The sequence below is a fragment of the Bos grunniens genome, chromosome 11 (assembly GCF_055505025.1).
Source record: "Bos grunniens cultivar Pamir isolate PY7600 chromosome 11, Bosgru_T2T1.0, whole genome shotgun sequence".
Lineage (NCBI taxonomy): Eukaryota > Metazoa > Chordata > Mammalia > Artiodactyla > Bovidae > Bos > Bos grunniens.
Window position 1 is genome coordinate 57,520,976 of NC_141175.1, and position 20,187 is coordinate 57,541,162.

At 41.9% G+C, this 20,187-nt stretch overlaps 1 protein-coding gene across 1 annotated transcript in view; it reads left to right on the forward strand.

The window, feature by feature from the left end:
* DNAH6 (dynein axonemal heavy chain 6) overlaps window positions 1-20,187 on the forward strand; it is a 271,992-nt gene that overhangs the window by 180,613 nt on the left and 71,192 nt on the right. Inside the window, exons 50-58 of the mRNA XM_086326512.1 lie at window positions 306-473; window positions 1,116-1,351; window positions 2,912-3,173; window positions 4,491-4,614; window positions 5,672-5,868; window positions 7,152-7,355; window positions 10,110-10,235; window positions 13,950-14,114; window positions 19,341-19,408. Coding sequence (XP_086182638.1) covers window positions 306-473; window positions 1,116-1,351; window positions 2,912-3,173; window positions 4,491-4,614; window positions 5,672-5,868; window positions 7,152-7,355; window positions 10,110-10,235; window positions 13,950-14,114; window positions 19,341-19,408 — 1,550 coding nt within the window. The remainder of the gene's footprint in view (window positions 1-305; window positions 474-1,115; window positions 1,352-2,911; window positions 3,174-4,490; window positions 4,615-5,671; window positions 5,869-7,151; window positions 7,356-10,109; window positions 10,236-13,949; window positions 14,115-19,340; window positions 19,409-20,187) is intronic.

Genomic DNA, 20,187 nt, shown 5'->3' on the forward strand with positions numbered 1-20,187 from the left:
ACTCCAGGAATTTCTATCTGAATTTGTCCTTAATTCATTCACCATGCTACCAAGCTACCACAGGAGCTAAAAATAATACAGTGTGATCCCTCAGTGATGCCCTACTCCCGTGGCCAGGGGACAGGGATCCAAACCCACTGTGGTGAACTTCAGGGCCATGTGTTCCTGTACGTTCAGTGTTAAGTATTACAAACCGATTCACTAATTCTGCCAATGCAAAATTCTAGTGCATAAATCAGATAGAGATACCAATAAACTCATAGTTTGTAATACTCAACATAATAGTTATTTTCTTTGTCGTGTAGGCACGTGAACGGGTGAAGAATGGTCTCACCAAGCTATTAGAAACAAATGTACTAGTAGATAAAATGAAATTAGATCTTTCAGCTTTAGAACCTGTCCTTTTAACAAAATCACAAGATGTTGAAGCCCTGATGGACAAACTGGCGGTGGATCAAGAAAATGCGGATCAGGTATGCAGCATCACCTGAGGGTGGGTGAGGACGCTTTGACTGCCAGCTGACCCCTTACGTACAATGATAAAGAATGGACTTTTTAGATGTGTTATTAAATTTAATTTCAATATGTTGTTAAAACAATGAACTGGTAGATCAGTTTAGCCATGCTTTTAATCCTGGCTCTCTCCCTGATAATCAGGAAATGCAATGAATGGGACAGAGAAAGTTGTAAGAAAAGTACAAGCTACAAATATAAAGCATCCAATCTTCTCCCAAGAATGAATTAGTTATTCGTTCTTATAACTCTTATCTCCATTATTTTATCATCATGCCATGAGATGGACAAAGAAGAGTGTAAAATGCAGTATACCTAATCTTTCATCATTGGTCTGATTCAAGAGTAAATATAACTCACTATTATTTGCCTTATTTTGTTTTTTTTTTTACTTTTTAAACTTTTTATTTTGTTCTGGGGTATACATATACATATATCCATTCTCCCCCAAACCCACCTTCCATTCAGGCTGCCACATAACATTGAACAGAGTTCCATGTGCTATACAATAGGTCCTTATCGGTTATCCATTATTCACTTTGTTTTTAAACATTGAAATTCACATACTGAGATCACTTGAGCAGTCATGTTTCAATGATTAGGTCCGTAGCATTGTGCAAGAAGATGAAGCGATAGCAAAAGTGAAAGCCGAAGAGACCCAAGCCATAGCTGACGATGCTCAGCGAGATCTTGAAGAAGCGCTCCCTGCCCTCGATGCTGCTAACAAAGCGTTGGATTCCTTAGATAAAGCAGATATATCTGAAATCAGAGTTTTCACAAAGCCCCCAGATATGGTCATGACCGTGATGGAAGCCATCTCCATTCTCTTGAATGCCAAGTGAGTGCCTCACAATCACCCAATACAAAATGCCTGGTGGAATTTCTTTGCTTTTTTCCTTCATTCTCATTTACATGTTTTCATTCTTCTGTTCACCCTCTCATTGATTCGATCAGTCATCCAACAAATTGATTGATACTTTAATAGTATTTTTTTAATTAATTCATTTATTTTTATTTTTGGCTACTTGGTCTTCATTGCTACGCGGGCTTTCTCTAGCTGCGGTGAGCAGGGGCTGCTGTCCAGCTCGGTTATAGTATGCCGGCTTCTCGTTGTGGTGGCTTCTCTTGGTGCACAGCACGGTCTCTAGAGCAGGCAGACTTCAGTAGTTGTGGTGCTCGATCTTAGCTGGCCCATGGAACATCATGGAATTTGCCCAGACCAAGTCCCCTTCATTGCCAGGCAGATTTCCAACCACTGTACCACCAGGGAAGTCCCAATAGTATTTTTTTTTTAATTATAAGTGACACACAGATGGTACATCACTAAACACCTATCTTTATAGCTTCTTTAGATTATCTTCGATCTTCTCTCTTGCTTAGAAATAACAATAGTAATAGTAGCAGTAAAACAAAACTCATTTGGGGTGGAAATTAACACAAATGTCATTCTACAAATTTTGCAAGTCAGTTAGATACAAACAAAGTGAGTTTTTATAACTATAGCTCAACCAGTAAATGGGGCTTCCCTGGTGGCTCAGATAGGCTGCAATGCAGGAAACCCACGTTTGATCCCTGGGCCAGGAAGATCCCTTGGAGGAGGAAATGTCAACCTACTCCAGTATATACTTGCCTGGAGAATTCCATGGACGGAGGAGCCTGGTGGGCTACAGTCCATGGGGTCGCAAAGAGTCATACACAACTGAGCACCTAGCACTTTCAACCAGTAAATAAGAACATTTTCGGAAAAATCATTGTAAATATTAAAAAGAAAAAACAGGCTATACACACTATGAAAGTAAATAGCATAAATATATGCCTAGAAAACAAAAGTAGTAAGTCATGGTGCTCTTAAAGCCTAGCAAAATGCTTTCAGTAAATTGTGTTGTATTTCCTTTATAATAGGAAGAGAGCAAGTTAAATTGTTACATAACTAACGACATAGACAGTTGACGTTGTTGTTGTTCAGTCATTAAGTAGTGTCCAACTCTTTGCAACCCCATGGACTGCAGCATGCCAGGCTTCTGTGTCCTTCACTATCTCCCAGAGTTTGCTCAAACTCAAGTCCACTGAGTTGGTGATGCCATCCAACCATCTCATCCTGTCATCCCCTTCTCCTCTTGCTCTCAGTCTTTCCTAGCATGAACTGGCTCTTTGCATCAGGTGGCTAAAGTATTGGAGCTTCAGCATCAGTCTTTCCAATGAATATTGAAGCTTGATTTCCTTTAGGGTTGACTGGTTTGATCTCCTTGCAGTCCAATTCCATGAAATCATGCATAATTGACATATAGTCTTTTTTTAATCTGTAGAATAATATCTTAATGTTCTCAAAGGAATACATTTCTCTTGTTGTCACATTCCTTTATTGCAATGCTATTAACTTACCATTTGTGTCTTTTAGACCTGACTGGCCAACAGCAAAGCAACTTCTTGGTGATTCTAACTTCCTAAGAAGACTTTTAGAATATGATAAGGAAAATATTAAGCCTCAAATCTTGGCAAAACTTCAAAAATATATTAATAATCCTGATTTTGTGCCTGAAAAAGTTGAGAAAGTGTCCAAAGCATGTAAATCCATGTGCATGTGGGTAAGAGCCATGGATTTGTATTCCCGAGTTGTCAAAGAAGTCGAGCCAAAGAGACAGAAACTCCGTGCTGCACAGGTATATTGTCTGTGTTGTGATATCTTATAGAATCAATGACCATGATCATCATTCAAGCTTCTTTTGTGGTGCCACTGAGACCCTATGCCATACAGACAGTAACCATGCTCTTGAAGATTATTTTTCGTTTTCACAAAAGTGTTAGTTGCTCAGTCGTGTCTGACTCTTTGTGATCTCATGGACTCTAGCCCACCAGGCTCCTCTGTCCATGGAATTCTCCAGGCAAGAATACTGGAGTAGGTCGCCATTCCCTTCTTTAGGGGATCTTCCCAACTAAGCAGTTGAACCTGGGCTCCTGCATTGCAGGCAGATTCTTTACTATCTGAGCCATCAGGGAAGCCCAGAATAGCTAGTAGAGATTGTTATTTCATGTTCCCAATGCTGTGGGCCCGGTTTGATCCCTGATTAGGGAACCAGATCTCACATGCTGCAATTGAGAGTTTATATGCCGCAACTAAAGGTCCCACATGCCACAACTATGACCCCGCATAGCCAAATAAATAAGTAAACATTTAAAAAAAAAAGATTCAAACATGAACAAGTGTGGCTGTGTTTCAATATAACTTTATTTATGGTCATTGAAATTCAAATTTCATACAATTATCGTGTGTTATGAAATATTATCCCTTTGATTTTTTTTCCCCTAACCATTTAAAACTGTAACCACACAAAAATAGGTAGCAGGCTGGATTTGGCCTGCAAGCCATAGTTGCAGACCTCTGCTCTAGAGAACTAGTTAGGAAAGATTAGTTTTCACTATTGCATGAATATTTCATTTGTTTTATCATTTTTTAAATACTTATTTATTTTTAGCTGTACTGAGTCATCATTGCTGTTCAGGCCTTTTCTCTAGCTGCGGTGAGCAGGGTCTACTCTCTCAGTGCACAGCTTCTCACTGCAGTGGCTTCTCTTGTCGTGAAGCATGGGCTCTAGGGCTCGTGGTGCTCAGTAGTCGCAGCACATGGGCTCAGTAGTTGCAGCTCCCTGGCTCCAGAGTTACAGGGAAGCCCTGTCTTATCATTTAAAGTTAATAGTTCATTATAGTAACTAACTCACCTCCAAATGCTTAGTATATCTGTTTTGCTAATCTTTCTATGATTCACTGGGCTTTGTTTTGTTCTGTTTGGTCCTCCTCTTATATTTTATTCTATTTTATACTTGGTTTAATTTTGTATATCATATCAAAATCTTTTAGAACAAAATCTTTTGGGGAGAAAGAGAAAGTAAATCTGATTTTTTAAAAAATAGCCCATTATAAATGGGCAAATTCAACCCTCTTTGGAGCTTGTTCTTAAAACATTTACTTGATTTTATTAGGCTGAACTTGATATCACTATGGCTACTTTGAAAGAAAAGCAAGCATTACTAAGACAAGTGGAAGAACAAATACAAGCCTTACAAGATGAGTATGACGAAGGTGTGAATGAGAAAGAAAGTCTGGGTAAGTAACTCGTAAAACTTGTGTTGGTTAGGAAATGCCAGATTTCCCAAAGGAGACAGTGTTTTCAGGCAGTCAGATCTCAGCTTCCATCCAACATATGGCCATATTTGCATTAGATGGATGGTCTTAACCTTCAAGTATAACATTAGAAGAACTGAGTATATTGTATGTATTCACCTTCTATGTCTGAATAAGACAGAGCAGCACGTGAATTTGATCCAGAAAATAAATACTACAGGGGCAAAAAGAGAGCTCTGTCTTCAGGCAGAAGAAAGGAGTATCAAAAAGGAGCTCTCTGTCACAGATGTGAAGAACAAACATATGGATACCAAATGGGAACAGGGAAGGATGAATTGAAAAATTGGGATTGACATATACATGCTGTTGATACTATATATAAATTCATATCAGACTCTTTGGGACACCGTTGACTATAGCCCACTGGACTCCTCTGTCTATGGAATTCTTCAGGCAAGAATACTGGAGGGGGTTGCCATTTCCTTCTCCAGAGGATCTTCCTGCCCAGGGATCCAACCCAGGTCGTTTGCATTGCAGGCAGATTCTTTACTGTCTGAGCCACCAGGGAAGCCCCCATAAAATAGATTACTAAGGAGAACCTACTGTATAGCACAGGGAACTCTACTCAGTACTCTGTGGTGATCTAAAAGGGAAGGCGATCCAAAAAGGATCGCCTTCCCTTTTACATATAAAATATATAAATATATTTATTTATAAATATATAAATATATTTTTATATATGGCTGATTCACTCTGTGGTACAGCAGAAATTGACATAGCTGTGTAAAGCAACTATACTCCAATTTAAAATTAATTAATTTAAAATAAAGTGAAAGGAACTCTCTGCATAGGCGATTCAAAGAACTTGGACTTGGCTTTGAAGTGAGAACTTGGGCTAAATTGGCCTGAGGACCAGAGATGTATTGACATCATTAACCAAATAATGGTCATTCTGCTATAAGCAGAAGCAGATGAGTAAACTTCTTATACTGTAGGAAAATACTGAATGAAATAACCTGATTTTCTTTCGATTTTCTAGCAAAGACAATGGCACTGACCAAAGCACGTCTGGTACGTGCTGGAAAGCTGACGGCTGCGTTAGGAGACGAGCAAGTCCGATGGGAAGAAAGCATCCAGAAATTCAATGAGGAGATATCGAATATCGTTGGGAATGTGTTCATAGCAGCAGCTTGTGTGGCCTACTACGGGGCCTTCACAGCCCAGTACAGGCAATCGGTGAGCAAACATATTTCCTGTGAGGACTGAGAAGCAGCTGATACTGCTTTAGCAGGATACAGCGGGATGTGTGCGTCATTTTTCTGGGTTTAGAGGGAGGTTCTGGGTTTAGAGGGAGGTTCTCCATGATGGAAACTTAGGTCTACATTCCACTACCCACCACCTCTCCTATTGTTGTTGTTCAGTCACTAAGTCATGTCTGACACTTTGCTATCCCGTGAACTGCAGCACACCAGGCTTCCCTGTCCCACACCATCTCCCAGAGTTTGCTCAAACTCATGTCCATTTAGTTGGTGATGCCATCCAACCATCTCATCCTCTGTCACCCCCTTCTCCTCCTGCCTTCGATCTTTCCCAGCATCAGGGTCTTTTCCAATGAGTCAGTTTTTCCCATCAAGTGGCCGAAGTATTGGAGCTTCAGCTTCAGCATCAGTCCTTTCATTGAAAATTCAGAGTTGATTTCCTTTAGAATTCACTAGTTTGGCAGTCCAATGGACTCCCCTGTATCCCTAGGCTTTCCTTAACACAGTCCTTCTTTTCCTCTCCTGCCTTAGAAAGTTACTCACAGCTTTGCTTACACAACACAGCAACCTGGGAGAAGAAAAAGAGACAGGGAGTCTCCCACCCCTAGGATCAGAAGTGGCACCAAATTCAGCCAGGATGAAATGTTCTGAACTGGCGAGGCTGCTACACAGGCTCAGCAATGGGCAAGAGCAGGGATTATTTGGAGATATTTGCAAAACACTTTTATGAACTGCCTTTTAAGACATGTTTTGCCCTGACCTTGAGTTCTAAAACCTAGTTGGTGTAAGACTCATAGAGTCTCTCCAGGAGCTCAGGGATCAACTGATTCTAATCAAGCAGGAGGGCCAGGAGTGCTGTTGGGGGAAACTGTTGTGCATGTCTGCACCATTCACTGAAGGAGGTGAATGCTAATAGCCCTCTGCCTCATCTGCTAATTCCCAGGATCACCCAAGGTCATTGTGGGAACCCCCAACTTCTCCACGTGGTCTCAGACTCTCCCCAGAGTGAAGACTACTATGACAACCCCTGTGTTTTATACTTGAGAAACCTGGGGTCCCGACAGCACATATGATGTGCCCAAAGCCACACCTAGCTAATGGTGTAGTTCTAGCCCCCGGATCTCCTAATTCTTTGTCCACTTCTTATGTCCTGGGCTCGGATTCCAGGATGCCTGTGGAGCCTGGTAGGACTTGTTTTGTGAATCCTCATTTACTAAGTGTTCCTGACTCATATACAAGTAAGCTTTTCTCCTTCAACAGCTTATAGAGTATTGGATCCAGGACTGTCAGTCTCTGGAGATCCCAATCAATCCCGACTTCAGTCTCATTAACACTCTCGGCGATCCCTACGAAATACGGCAGTGGAACACAGACGGGCTGCCCCGGGACTTGATATCAACGGAAAATGGCATTCTGGTTACTCAAGGCAGACGGTGGCCTTTGATGATTGATCCCCAAGATCAGGTCTGTAACCAGTGCTTCAGATGAAGAGCAGCCTACTAACTCTGCTTAATATCATTCTATTACAAATTCCAAAAGTAGACTTCAGTGTACTTGTAAGGTCTTGAACGTAAACCTACAAGGCCATCAAGATGTCTTCTAGTTCACATCCTCATTTTATGGAGAAAGTAAAAAGGGAAGAGTCCAAGTGCTCTGCACACTTGATTTTGGTTGGTTTTATTCAGAGGGTTGACCATTTGTTTTCTGTTTTCTATGGGAGCAGAAATTCATTCCTGTATAGTCCTTGTCCCTAAGAGTTCTGAGGAGTCAGAATGAAGTCAGGGTATGATGAATTTGGCGCTAGTGGTAAAGTATCTTCCTGCAATGCAGGAGACCCGTGTTCAATCCCTGGGTTAGGAAGGGAGTGGTTACCCACTCCAGTTTCTTGCCTGGAGAATTCCATGGACAGAGGAGCCTGGTGGGCTACAGTCCTTGCGGTTGCAAGGAGTCGGACACAACTGAGCAACTAACACTTTGATGTGATGAATTTGGGGCCAGCTTTCCTGGAATTTACTAAATTCCATTATCTGACTCCTAAGTCCTTGGATCAGTTGTTCTAAATGGCTGTTGTTTCATCACTAAATCGTGTCTGACTCTTTGCAACCCAATGAACTGCAGCACTCCAGGCTTCCCCTGTCCTTCACTATCTCCTGGAGCTTGCTCAGATTCATGTCCATTGAGTCAGTGGTGCTATCTAACCATCTCATCATGTTCTAAATGGGGTTTAGAAAATGGAGTCCATTTGAAAGCAAAGGAGACAATCTTGAACACCTTGTATGAGCTTTATTTTCATAGATGGATCTTGAAAACCTTGTGTGAACTTTTTTTTTTTAATCTAGATGGAAAAAGGAAAAAAAAAAAAAAAAAACCTTTATTTGTCCCAAGTTTGAACAACAACAAAAAAGAATCCCAAACATTAGAATTAAAAAGTGTTTTTATTTGCAAGGGGAGTGATTTTTCTTTTATTTTACATTTTTTTAAAATCAGGGTATAATTGACTTACAATGTTGTATTAGTTTCCAGTGGGAATCTGTTATAGATTCACTCTTTTTTAAGATTCTTTTCCCATATAGGCCATTGCAGAGTACTGAGTAGAGTTCCCCATGCTATACAGTAGGTCCTTATGAGCGACTTCACTTTGACTTTTCACTTTCATGCATTGGAGAAGGAAATGGCAACCCACTCCAGTGTTCTTGCCTGGAGAATCCCAGGGATGGGGGAGCCTGGTGGGCTGCCGTCTATGGGGTTGCACACAGTCAGACACGACTGAAGTGACTCAGCAGCAGTATGTATATGTCAATCCCAATCTTCTGATTTATCCTTCCCCTACTTACTCTCTTGGAGAAGTAAATGGCAATCCACTCCAGTACTCTTACCTGGAAAATCCCATAGATGGAGGAGCCTAGCAGGCTACTGTCCATGGGGTCGAAAAGAGACACGACTGAGCGACTTCACTTTCACTTTCACTTACTCTCTGGTAACCATGTTTGCTTTCTAAATCTGTAATTCTATTTCTGTTTTCTAAATAAGTTCATTAGTACCCTTTTGTTTTAGATTCCACTTATAAATGGTATCATATGATGTTTGTCTCTGACTTACTTCACTCAGTATGGCAATCTCTATATTTATCCATGTTGCTGCAAATATCATTATTTTGTTCTTTTTTTGGCTGAATAATATTCCATTGTATAGGTGTACCACATCTTTTTTTCATTCCTCTGTGATGGAAATTTAGTTTGCTTCCATGTCTTGGTGATTGTAAATAGTGCTGCCAAGACCACTGGGATTCATACATTGATATATTTTTGAATTATTGTTTTCTCCAGATAAATGCCCAGGAGTGGGATTGCTGGATCATATGAGAACTCTATTTTTAGTTTTTTAAGAAATCTCCATACTGTTCTCCATAGTGGCTGCACCAGCTTACATTCCTACTACCAATGTAGGAGGGTTCCCTTTTATCCACACCCTCTCCAGCATTTATTGTTTGTAGATTTTTTTGATGATAGCCATTCTGAAGTGTATGAAATGATACCTCATTGTAGTTTTGATTCTGCTGCTGCTGCTAAGTCGCTTCAGTCGTAGCCAACTCTGTGCAACCCCATAGACGGCAGCCCACCAGGCTCCCCCGTCCCTGGGATTCTCCAGGCAAGAACACTGGAGTGGGTTGCCATTTCCTTCTCCAATGCATGAAAGTGAAAAGTCAAAGTGAAGTCGCTCAGTCGTGTCTGACTCTTACCGACCCATGGACTGTAGCCCACCAGGCTCCTCCATCCATGGGATTTTCCAAGCAAGAGTACTGGAATGGGGTGCCATTGCCTTTTCCGAGTTTTGATTCTCATTTCTCTAATAATTAACAATATTGAGAATCTTTTCATGTGTATTTTTATCTATTTGTATGTCTTCTTTGGAGAAATGCTATATCTTCCACCCATATTTTGATTGGGGTGTTTGGTTTTTTTCTTGATACTGAGCTGCACCTGCTGTTTATATATTTTGGAGATTAATTCCTTGTTGGTTGCTTCATCTGCAAATATTTTCTTCCATTCTGAGGGTTGTCTTTTCATTTCGTTTAATGAATGAAAACATTAAACAAAATATTTCCTTTGCTGTGTAAAATCTTTCAAACTTGTTTCTAGATTGAACATAGTTTCTAAACTTTAAAAACTTTCACATTTTTACAAACTGAAATGTCCTACTCTGTGCTTTCTCATACAGGCAAACCGCTGGATAAGAAACAAAGAAAGCAAAAATGGGTTAAAGATCATTAAGCTCACAGATAGTAATTTCTTACGCACACTTGAAAATTCAATCCGACTTGGTTTACCCGTCTTACTAGAAGAGGTTTGCTTTTTCACTTTTTCTTTTCCTTGTGTTAGTTTCCAACCTTCAGACCATATCTGAAATCCTCTACAGGCAATGCCTACATTATGACAAAGACACCAGTCAGCTCCCTTTTCTAAATGGTCAAACCTATTGCTTTGCTCCTTAAACAATACATTCTCATAATGGTCTGTCACTGAACCAGTTTTTGGAAGACACTGCTTTGGTGTGAAGTGGGATGGTCACTGTCTTCTGACACTGCTGATTCTCAGGCCTCGTGTGGCTCTTGATCATTAGCCAGAAATTCAGAGCAGCAACCTCATCAGGGCATGTCTCCTTGAACCAGTGATGTGAAGCCAGTAAAGCACCCCAATAAGTATAAATATTATTTTCCACTTAGACATAAAGTTAGAATTCAATTAAGTGGTATGGTATAAACTTTCACTTTTTAAAAAAAGTATATATATTTTTAAGTCTTTGTGCTTTATTTCTTCAGAATCAAATCACTCCAAGAGTGGATGTTTTTGAAACTGTTCATTCATTCAACACACATTGTTTGAGAATCAATGGCAAATAATACAAAGATGGTTCTTGCCCTTAATAAGTTGACTATCTAGTTGGGGACAGAGACAATAAACAGAGAAAAGAGAGAAAAAATGAGACAAAGGAGACGAAGAGAATTTGTAGTAGGGACTTCGAAGAGATAAACCCAGTGCAGACATAGCTAATAAGGAGGTAGGGTGGGGAGAGCTGACTACCGTCATGGTTACCAATGGTAACATTTAAGCTGTGACCTATATGAAGAGTTCACCATGAGCACTCAGAAAGATAGGCTTTCCAGGCAAAGAGGACAGCATATACAGCAGCCTTGGACACAAAAGAAACTGGGTAACAATTGTAGTTTATTTCCTTAATTTCCCATACTAGTTGTATAAGAGAAGAATGAGTAAATGAACATTGTGAGCTTAGTCTCAGTGTAACTGTGTCTAGAAGGATCTCTGTAGCCACAGAATGGCGAGAAGTTCAGAACAGACCAAGGACCTGAGGCAGCTTAGCTGCAACCCTGGCCTGGTGCAGCTAATATTAGAAACAGGTACCACTCACTGATGGGCTTCCCCAGTGGCTCAGCAATAAAGAATCCATCTGCAATGCAGGACATGCAAGAGATGTGGATTTGATCCCCTGGAGGAGAGCATGGCAACCCACTCCAGTATTCTTGCCTGGAGAATTCCATGGACAGAGGAGCCTGACAGGCTACAGTCCATGGGGTTGCAAAGAGTCAAACACGACTGAAGCAACTTAACACACACGCATCACTCACTGAATGCTTCCTACACACCGGACTCTGATGTTGGTGTTTTATGTGTATGAACACTTTAATCCACACTGCACCTTACAAGGTGGTTACTACTATTATTCCATTTTACCAATGAGGAATCTGAGGCACAGAAATGTGAAGTAAACCATCTGAGCAGCCTTGATTGTATAGAAAATCCACAGCAAGTTACCAGGCTCTCAGTCTGAGCTCCAAAGAGCACAGGAATCCTCCGTGTGTGGCTGTGACCTTGACCAAAATGGGCAAGGTTCTGTAATGGGTCCTAGGCCCCCATTTAAAGTCTGAAGCTACAGGAGAGGGTGAGAGCTCCAAAAATCTTTGGCAGGGAGTCTCTCTTGCTTTCTGTGAGTTGGTGTCACTCAGATTATACACCTAACTGCTTTCTACATTTGTGGAGTGGTATTTTCAAACTTTGCCTCCACCCATTCATGGGTGTGAAATAGAGTTAACCAATCTCAATCACTATCTTTTAATGAAATAGATTTTTATGTATTTTTAATTCATCTGCATTTGTTATGACTTTTAAAGCTGGAATGTGATTTAATCACTACATTCACAAAACTTGCTCTGAGTTACTTTTCAATGGCTTTCCAACATTCCTAGGTAGGCTTATAAATGTGCCACTCTAAAAAAATATTTTTCTTTGGAAAACAAGCCCTATAGGTATTTATTTCCATTAAGTTGGTTCAGTTTAACATACTAATTTCTAGAGGCTTGGCACATGCAGTTGATCACTACAGGGGATGGGAGGTTTAAAAAGTAGATTCCAGAAGATGAAATTCACTTTAACAAGTTGTCATTGTTCTTGTTTAATTGCTCAGTCCTGTTTTGTGACCCCTTGGACTATAGCCCCCCCAGTCTCCTCTGTCCATGGGATTTCCTAGGCAAGAATACTGGAGTGGGTTGCCATTTCCTTCTGCAGGGGATCTTCCTGACCCACGGATTGAACCTGAGTCTATTCATAGAATAGACTTTAAAAAGCACAAAACTGGGGACTTCCCTGGTGGTCCAGTGGCTAAGACTCTGTGCTCCCAGTGTAGGGGACCTGGGCTCAATCCCTGGTTGGGGAACTAGATCCCATATGCTGCAACTAAAAAAAGAAGATTGTATGTACTACAACTAAGACCCAGTGCAGCCAAATAAATAAATATTTTAAAAAAAATAAAAATAGTAAAAAGCACAAAATTGTATTGTGGGTGGTAAGGGAAACTTTTATCTCATAAACTTTTGTTTTAAGAAATTGCATGCTCAGGTACCACATCGCAATTTAAGATAGATTTGTTAGCTATTGTTGTTGTTTAGTCTCTAAGTCATGTCCAATTCTTTGTGACCCCATGGACTGTAGCCCCCCAGGCTCCTCTGTCCATGGGATTTCCCAGGCAAGAATACTGGAGTGGGTTGTCATTCCCTTCTCCAGGGGATCTCCCTGACCCAGGGATTAAACCCAAGTCTCCCGCATTGCAGGCAGATTCTCTACCACCTGAGCCACCAGAGAAGTCCAGGTCTGGTTAGCTATAAATTACATCAAATTTTGGCAGCTCCCAAGCCCCCATCACATACAAGCTGATATAAAGATGTTTATCATGGGGGTTGTTGGCAATGTCTACATGTCCATGTTCTTACCACAATCAGATTTGCTTTGAGGGGGGTACAAATTACTGTCACGTAGAGTAGAGATCTACAAACTTTCTGTGAAAAGCCAGATATTTGGGTTTTTTCAGGTCACATACTGTATTCTTGCCTGGAGAATCCCTTGGACAGAGGAGGCTGGTGGGCTGTGGTCCAATGGATCACACAGAGTCAGACATGACTAAAGCAGCTTAGTATGCGCAGTCTGTCTACAAACATTCTCTGAACAAATACTCTTCTTTGTTTTGTTTACTTTGGGGGTTTTGTTTATTTGCTTTACAATCCTTTAAAAAGGTAAGAACCATTCTTAGCTCAAGAGTTATACAAAAACAGGCCCCATTGGCCAGATTCGGCCTGCAGGATGGAGTTTGCCTGTTCCTGACCTAGAAAAACCATGAAGGTGAACAGAGTTTCCTTTGTCTGGGGCCTGTTCAAGGACCACCCTATGGATTCTTCTTTCTTAGCTGCTTTCTCTTCTTTCTTAGCTGCTTTCTCTTCTTTCTTAGCTGCTTTCTCTTGGGGATGAATTGTGTATAAATTTAGCCCAAATAAATATATGACCTTCCCATGTTCTTATCTCTAAAGTATTAAGGAAACAAACTCTGGAAAATGTACTCTGTTAGAGGGAGTGAGTGGAGTTTAAGAAATATCCATAAAAGCACTGAAAATTTGCCTGTTCAGAGTAAAGTTTGAATAAGAAATTTGAAAAAGTTGCTGCCATGCATTTAATGCCTTTTGAAAATATATTTTTTATTGTTTTAACGTTTAAGCTTAGAGAGACCCTGGATCCAGCTCTGGAACCCATCCTATTGAAACAGACTTTCGTCAGTGGTGGACGACTGCTGATTCGCCTTGGAGACTCGGACATTGATTATGATAAAAACTTCAGGTTCTACATGACGACCAAACTGCCAAACCCCCACTACCTGCCTGAGGTACAAGCCACAGGCCTGGAACCCCCAGCCTGAGAGGATTTTGCTGGTGTGATGGGTCTCCCCTTGCTGAAACGAATGACTCCTCCTAACGTCTCTTCCCCTCTGTCACTCCCTCCTCCCACCATCTTCTACTCGCTTCTCTTCAGAGTCCTGACTGATTCCAGTCACCCTTCTGCTCACCTTCTGATTGGGACTCAAATCCCTCCCAGCGCTGGGTCCCCTGTCTCACTTCCCTGTGCTCCTTTTCTGCTCTCCAGTCATTCTAATGAATCATCTAATTCTAATGAATTCTAATCATCTAATCATTCTTCAAGAAAATTAGAGATACCAAGGGAACATTTCATGCAAAGATGGGCACAATATAGAACAGAAATGGTAGGGACCTAACAGAAGCAGAAGATATTATAAGAAGAGGTGGCAAGAATACACAGTAGAACTATACAAAAAAGATCTTCACAATGCAGATAATCACGATGGTGTGATCACTCACTGAGAGCCAAACATCCTGGAATACGAAGTCAAGTGGGCCTTAGGAAGCATCACTACAAACAAAGCTAGTGGAGGTGATGGAATTACAGTTGAGCTATTCAAATGCTGAAAGATGATGCTGTGAAAGTGCTGCACTCCATATGCCAGCAAATTTGGAAAACTCAGCAGTGGCCACAGGACTGGAAAAGGTCAGTTTCATTCCAATCCTAAAGAAAGGCAATGCCAAAGAATGCTCAAATGACCACTTAATTGCACTCATCTCACATGCTAGCAAAGTAATGCTCAAAATTCTCCAAGCCAGGCTTCAAAAAGTATGTGAACCGTGAACTTCCAGATGTTCAAGCTGGATTTAGAAAAGGCAGAGGAACCAGAGATCAAATTGCCAACATCTGTTGGATCATTGAAAAAGCAAGAGAGCTCCAGACAAACATCTATTTCTGCTTTGTTGATTATGCCAAAGCCTTTGACTGTGTGGATCACAACAAACTGGAAAATTCTTCAACAGACAGGAATACCAGACCACCTGACCTGCCTCCTGAGACATCTGTATGCAAGTCAGGAAGCAACAGTTAGAACTGGACATGGGACAACAGACTGGTTCCAAATAGGAAAAGGAGTACGTCAAGGCTGTATATTGTCACCCTGCTTATTTAATTTCTATTCAGAGTACATCATGAGAAACGCTGAGCTGGAAGAGCACAAGCTGGAATCAAGATTGCCGGGAGAAATATCAATAACCTCAGATATGCAGATGACACCACCCTTATGACAGAAAGTGAAGAAGAACTAAAGAGCCTCTTGATGAAGGTGAAAGAGGAGAGTGAAAAAGTTGGCTTAAAGCTCAACATTCAGAAAACTAAGATCATAGCATCTGGTCCCATCACTTCATGGCAAATAGATGGGGAAGCAATGGAAAGAGTGACACACTTTATTTTTCTGGGCTCCAAAATCACTGCAGATGGTGACTGCAGCTGTGAAATTAAAAGATGCTTGCTCCTTGGAGGGAAGGTTATGACCAACCTAGAGAGTATATTAAAAAGCAGAGACATTACTTTGCCAACAAAGGTCCATCTAGTCAAAGCTATGGTTTTTCCAGTAGTCATATATGGATGTGAGAGTTGGACTGTAAAGAGAGCCAAGGGCCTAAGAATTGATGCTTTGAACTGTGGTGTTGGAGATGACTCTTGAGAGTCCCTTGGACTGCAAGGAAATCCAACCAGTCCATCCTAAAGGAAATCAGTCCTAAATATTCATTGGAAGGACTGATGCTGAAGCTGAAACACCAATACTTTGGCCACCTGATGTAAAGAACTGACTCATTTGAAAAGATCCTGATGCTGGGAAAGATTGAAGGCGGGAGGAGAAGGGGTCAACAGAAGATGAGATGGCTGGATGGCATCACCACCTTAATGGACATGAATTTGAGTAAACTCCGAGAGTTGGTGATAGACAGGGAGGCCTGGTGTGCTGCAGTCCATGGGGCCACAAAGAGTCCGACACGACTGAGCGACTGAATTCAACTGAACTGAATCATTCTTCTCTCTCCTCGGAACCAAGGCCATTTGTCTCCTCTTATTGTGGCTGAGAAATGACTCAGAGCCTAGGAGAGCCTCCAGGGGTGGGGGGGATCTGTCAGTGTCTGTGTGTGCTGGCGCCCGCCCGGCAGACAGCCTCAGATGAGAAAATGGCCTGCTTAAGAACTCTGGTGACCGATGACATTAAAGGGTCATGATTCTAATGTTTGGAGTCTGTACTTAGAGCTCTAGGGGAGGGGCATCTTGTCCCCTTCCTCGTACTCTCAGACTATTGAGGGGAGCTGTGTGAGCCCCACGTCCATCCATAAGTCTCTGAACCACAGTAAGATCCAGAAGATTCCCTCCTCTTGTGCTGCAGAGCCAGAGGCAGTTGTAACAGAAAAGAAGACAGCTGGGATTCCTCTCCCTCCCCGAAGGGAGCTCTGAGGGGCAGCTCCACCTACCCACCTACCCATCCCCACTTCCCTCCTCCACCCCCTCACAGCCTGGGGCTGCCTCTGCTCCAGGCACAGCCACTAATTCTGTAGGATCTTCCCAGCCCCACAGGCCCCCACTCCTTCTCTAATGGTGTCCAAGGAGTGAGAGAAGGGAATTTTCCTCAGAACTTCACTCCTCTAAAACTCCCACTAAAAGTCATCTTGGAACATACCATTCCAAAGAGTATCGTTTTAATTACTGAATCCTGAAAGCTGCCTGTCTTCCCTGGATGTATTCAGGTTGAATGAAATTGACACCCTTCTTGCATAAAATGCAAGAAATGCTCTTAAAAGCCTAGGTCAGGGTTTTGCTTGTCAGCCTCAAGGGGTTTAAATGTGAAGCCGCTGCCAGAGCTCACTTCTCAAGGGCCCTTTTAGATTTAAGGAAGCTCAGTTGGCAATGGCACCCTACTCGAGTACTCTTGCCTGGAAAATCCCATGGACGGAGGAGCCTGGTGGGCTGCAGTCCTTGGGATCGCTAAGAGTCAGACATGGCTGAGCGACTTCACTTTCGCTTTTCACTTTCATGCATTGGAGAAAGAAATGGCAACCCACTCCAATGTTCTTGCCTGGAGAATCCCAGGGACGGGGGAGCCTGGTGGGCTGCAGTCTCTGGGGTCGCACAGAGTCGGATACGACTGAAGCGACTTAGCAGCAGCAGCAGCAGTTGGTAAGAAAGCTCATCCGCCTGCAATGCAGGAGACCCTGGTTCAATTCCCGAGTTAGGAAGATCCCCTGGAAAAGGGATAGGCTACCCACTGCAGTATTCTTGGGCTTCCCTGGTGGCTCAGACAGTAAAGAATCTATCTGCAATGCAGGAGACCTGGGTTCAATTCCCAAGTTAGGAAGATCCCCTGGAGAAGGGATAGGCTACCCACTCCAGTATTCTTGGGCTTCCCTGGTGGCTCAGACAGTAAAGAATCTACCTGTAATGCAGGAGACCTGGGTTCAATCCCTGGGTTGGGAAGATCCCCTGGAGGAGGGCAAGGCAACCCACTCCAGTATTCTTGCCTGGAGAATCCCCATGGACAGAGGGGCCTGGCGGGCTGCAGTCCATGAGGCAGCAAAGAGTCAGACACAACTGAGTGACTAAGCACTACTCACGTGCTAATTCACAGCCTTCAGTTTCTCACTTATTTAACTTTTGGGAGAACATCACACACCTCCCCAATCTGAGCTCTGTGACTGCAGGTAGATTATTCCACCTCTTGGATCATGGGTCAATCAGCTGAAGTGGAGATAAAGCTTACTTCAAGGATTTGTCTGTGAAGATTAAATAAGAATAATGTGTGTAGATAAAAAAACAAGGTCCTCCTTAGTACATGGAACTGTATTCAATATCCTGTGGCAAACCATAAAATGGGAAAGAACATAAAAAGGAATGTGAATGTTTATATATATGTATATATATAAAACTGAATCACTTTGCTGTGCAGCAGAAACTAACACATTTTAAATCAACTATGTGTCAACAAGTGTTTAAAATTTTGTAAGAATGTTTATAAAATAAATGACATTTAAACACTACATGTATGATTTTTGCTGTTGACTTATCCCCTGGTAGCTCAGATGGTAAAGCATCTGACTGCAATGCAGGAGATCTGGGTTCAATCCCTAGGTCAGGAAGATACGCTGGAGAAGGAAATGGCTACCCACTCCAGTATTCTTGCCTGGAGAATTTCATGGACAGAGGACCCTGGCTGGCTACAGTCTATGGAGTTGCAAAGAGTCGGACACAACTGAACGAGTTTCCGTATCCGAGTGATGTCAGAATATTATAGCAACAATTTGTCATAAAAATAGTATGATGAGACAAAGTATATAAAACTCTAGTATCAACAGTTTCTTTTTAACACAGGCAAACTATCTGAAAGTCATATAGCTTCTTTTTAAAAAAGGTAAACAATGTGAAAGTCACTATAAGTGATTTTTATTAGCCCATTTAGCCTCACAAATACCCTATGCATTCTTGCTTCCTATTTTCACAGTTTTTCTTTAAAAAAAAAAAAAAAACTTTTTGGCTTCACCACATGGCATGTGAGATTTTAGTTCCCTGACCAGGGATCGAACTTGCACCCCCTACACTGGAAGCACTAATCTTTAGCCACAGAACCAGCAGGGAAGTCCCCTATTTTCCCAATTTTTAAGGATCAGGACCTGAAGCTCAGAATGGACTGGCTTGTTCTACATCACATACACACTGACAGGTACAGCTAGAATTTGAGCCTGCTTCTTTCTAACCCTTCGCTGGCTCACCTTGCCATAAAATACAATTCTCTAATGGTGGCATTTGAGGAGCAAGATTGTCACTCACAGCAGTAGAGAAAACTGCATTATAATTTTGTGAGACATGAGACTTCCCTGGTGGTCCAATATCTAAAACCCCACACTCCCAATGCAGGGAGCCTGGGTTTGAGCCCTTATCAGGGAACTAGATCCCATATGCCACATTTATGCCGCAGCTAAAGATTCTACATGCTGCAATGATCAAAGATCTCACGTGCTGCAACTAAAACCCAGTGCAACCAAATAATATAATTAAATAATTTTTTTAAAAAAAGAACTTAGTAAGACTAGGATTTTATTGCTTGCCTTGTGTGGGTAGCAAGTGTGTTCACCATTAGACCTGGAATACATCCAGCTGGGCAATAATGAGCCCTGTTCTAATAAAGAAAGCCGTCCATATATTATTACTCTGAACCAGTTACTCCCTGCTTCTCTTCTAGGTGTGCATCAAAGTTACCATCATCAATTTCACTGTAACCAAATCAGGCCTGGAGGATCAGTTGTTAAGGTAAAAAACAAAGGGCAGGTAGGGAGGGAGTGGCGGGGAGAGCAAAGATTTCCTAATATTTTGTTTAGAAATTTTGACTTAAGAAAAAGATTAGCTTTCAAATAGAGGGATGGGGGCAAAGTGAGGGGAGACATCAGTTTGCATGTTTAGACTAGAGAAGCTAGAGGTATAGCCCCTTTATTCTTTTCTTTTTCTTTTGAGATTTATGTGTTATTTGGTGGACATTCTGAGAGCCTCAAGCCTGGGAGACAGGACTCTCAGATCACTCTGAAGGACTGCTCTGAAGAGGCTAGGAGGGGAGCCAGGATATGTAAGAGTTTTTGCAACAAAGTAACCAAAAGATTGCTGTTAATTAAAGAAAACTTCCCTTTAAAAAGGCTTCCTCATAGCTTAGTCAGTGAAGAATCTGCCTGCAATGTAGGAGACCCAGGTTTGATTCCTGGGTCGGGAAGATCCCCTGGAGAAGGAAATGACAATCCACTCCAGTATTCTTGCCTGGAGAATCCCATGGACAGAGGAGCCTGGCGGGCTACAGTCCATGGGTTACAAGAGTCGGACACACCTAAACGACTAAACCACCACCAAAGAAAACTGGATTAATTCAAGTTAAGGAATCTAGTGCTTTTCTATGTACGGGAAGATGCAAGAATCTGGGCTCCCTGAAATCATTCCTTTGATATGCACCTTAGCTATCTTGGCTTCCCTGGTGGCTCAGACGGTAAAGCCTCTGCCTGCAATGCGGGAGACCCGTGATGGATTCCTGGGTTGGGAAGATCCCC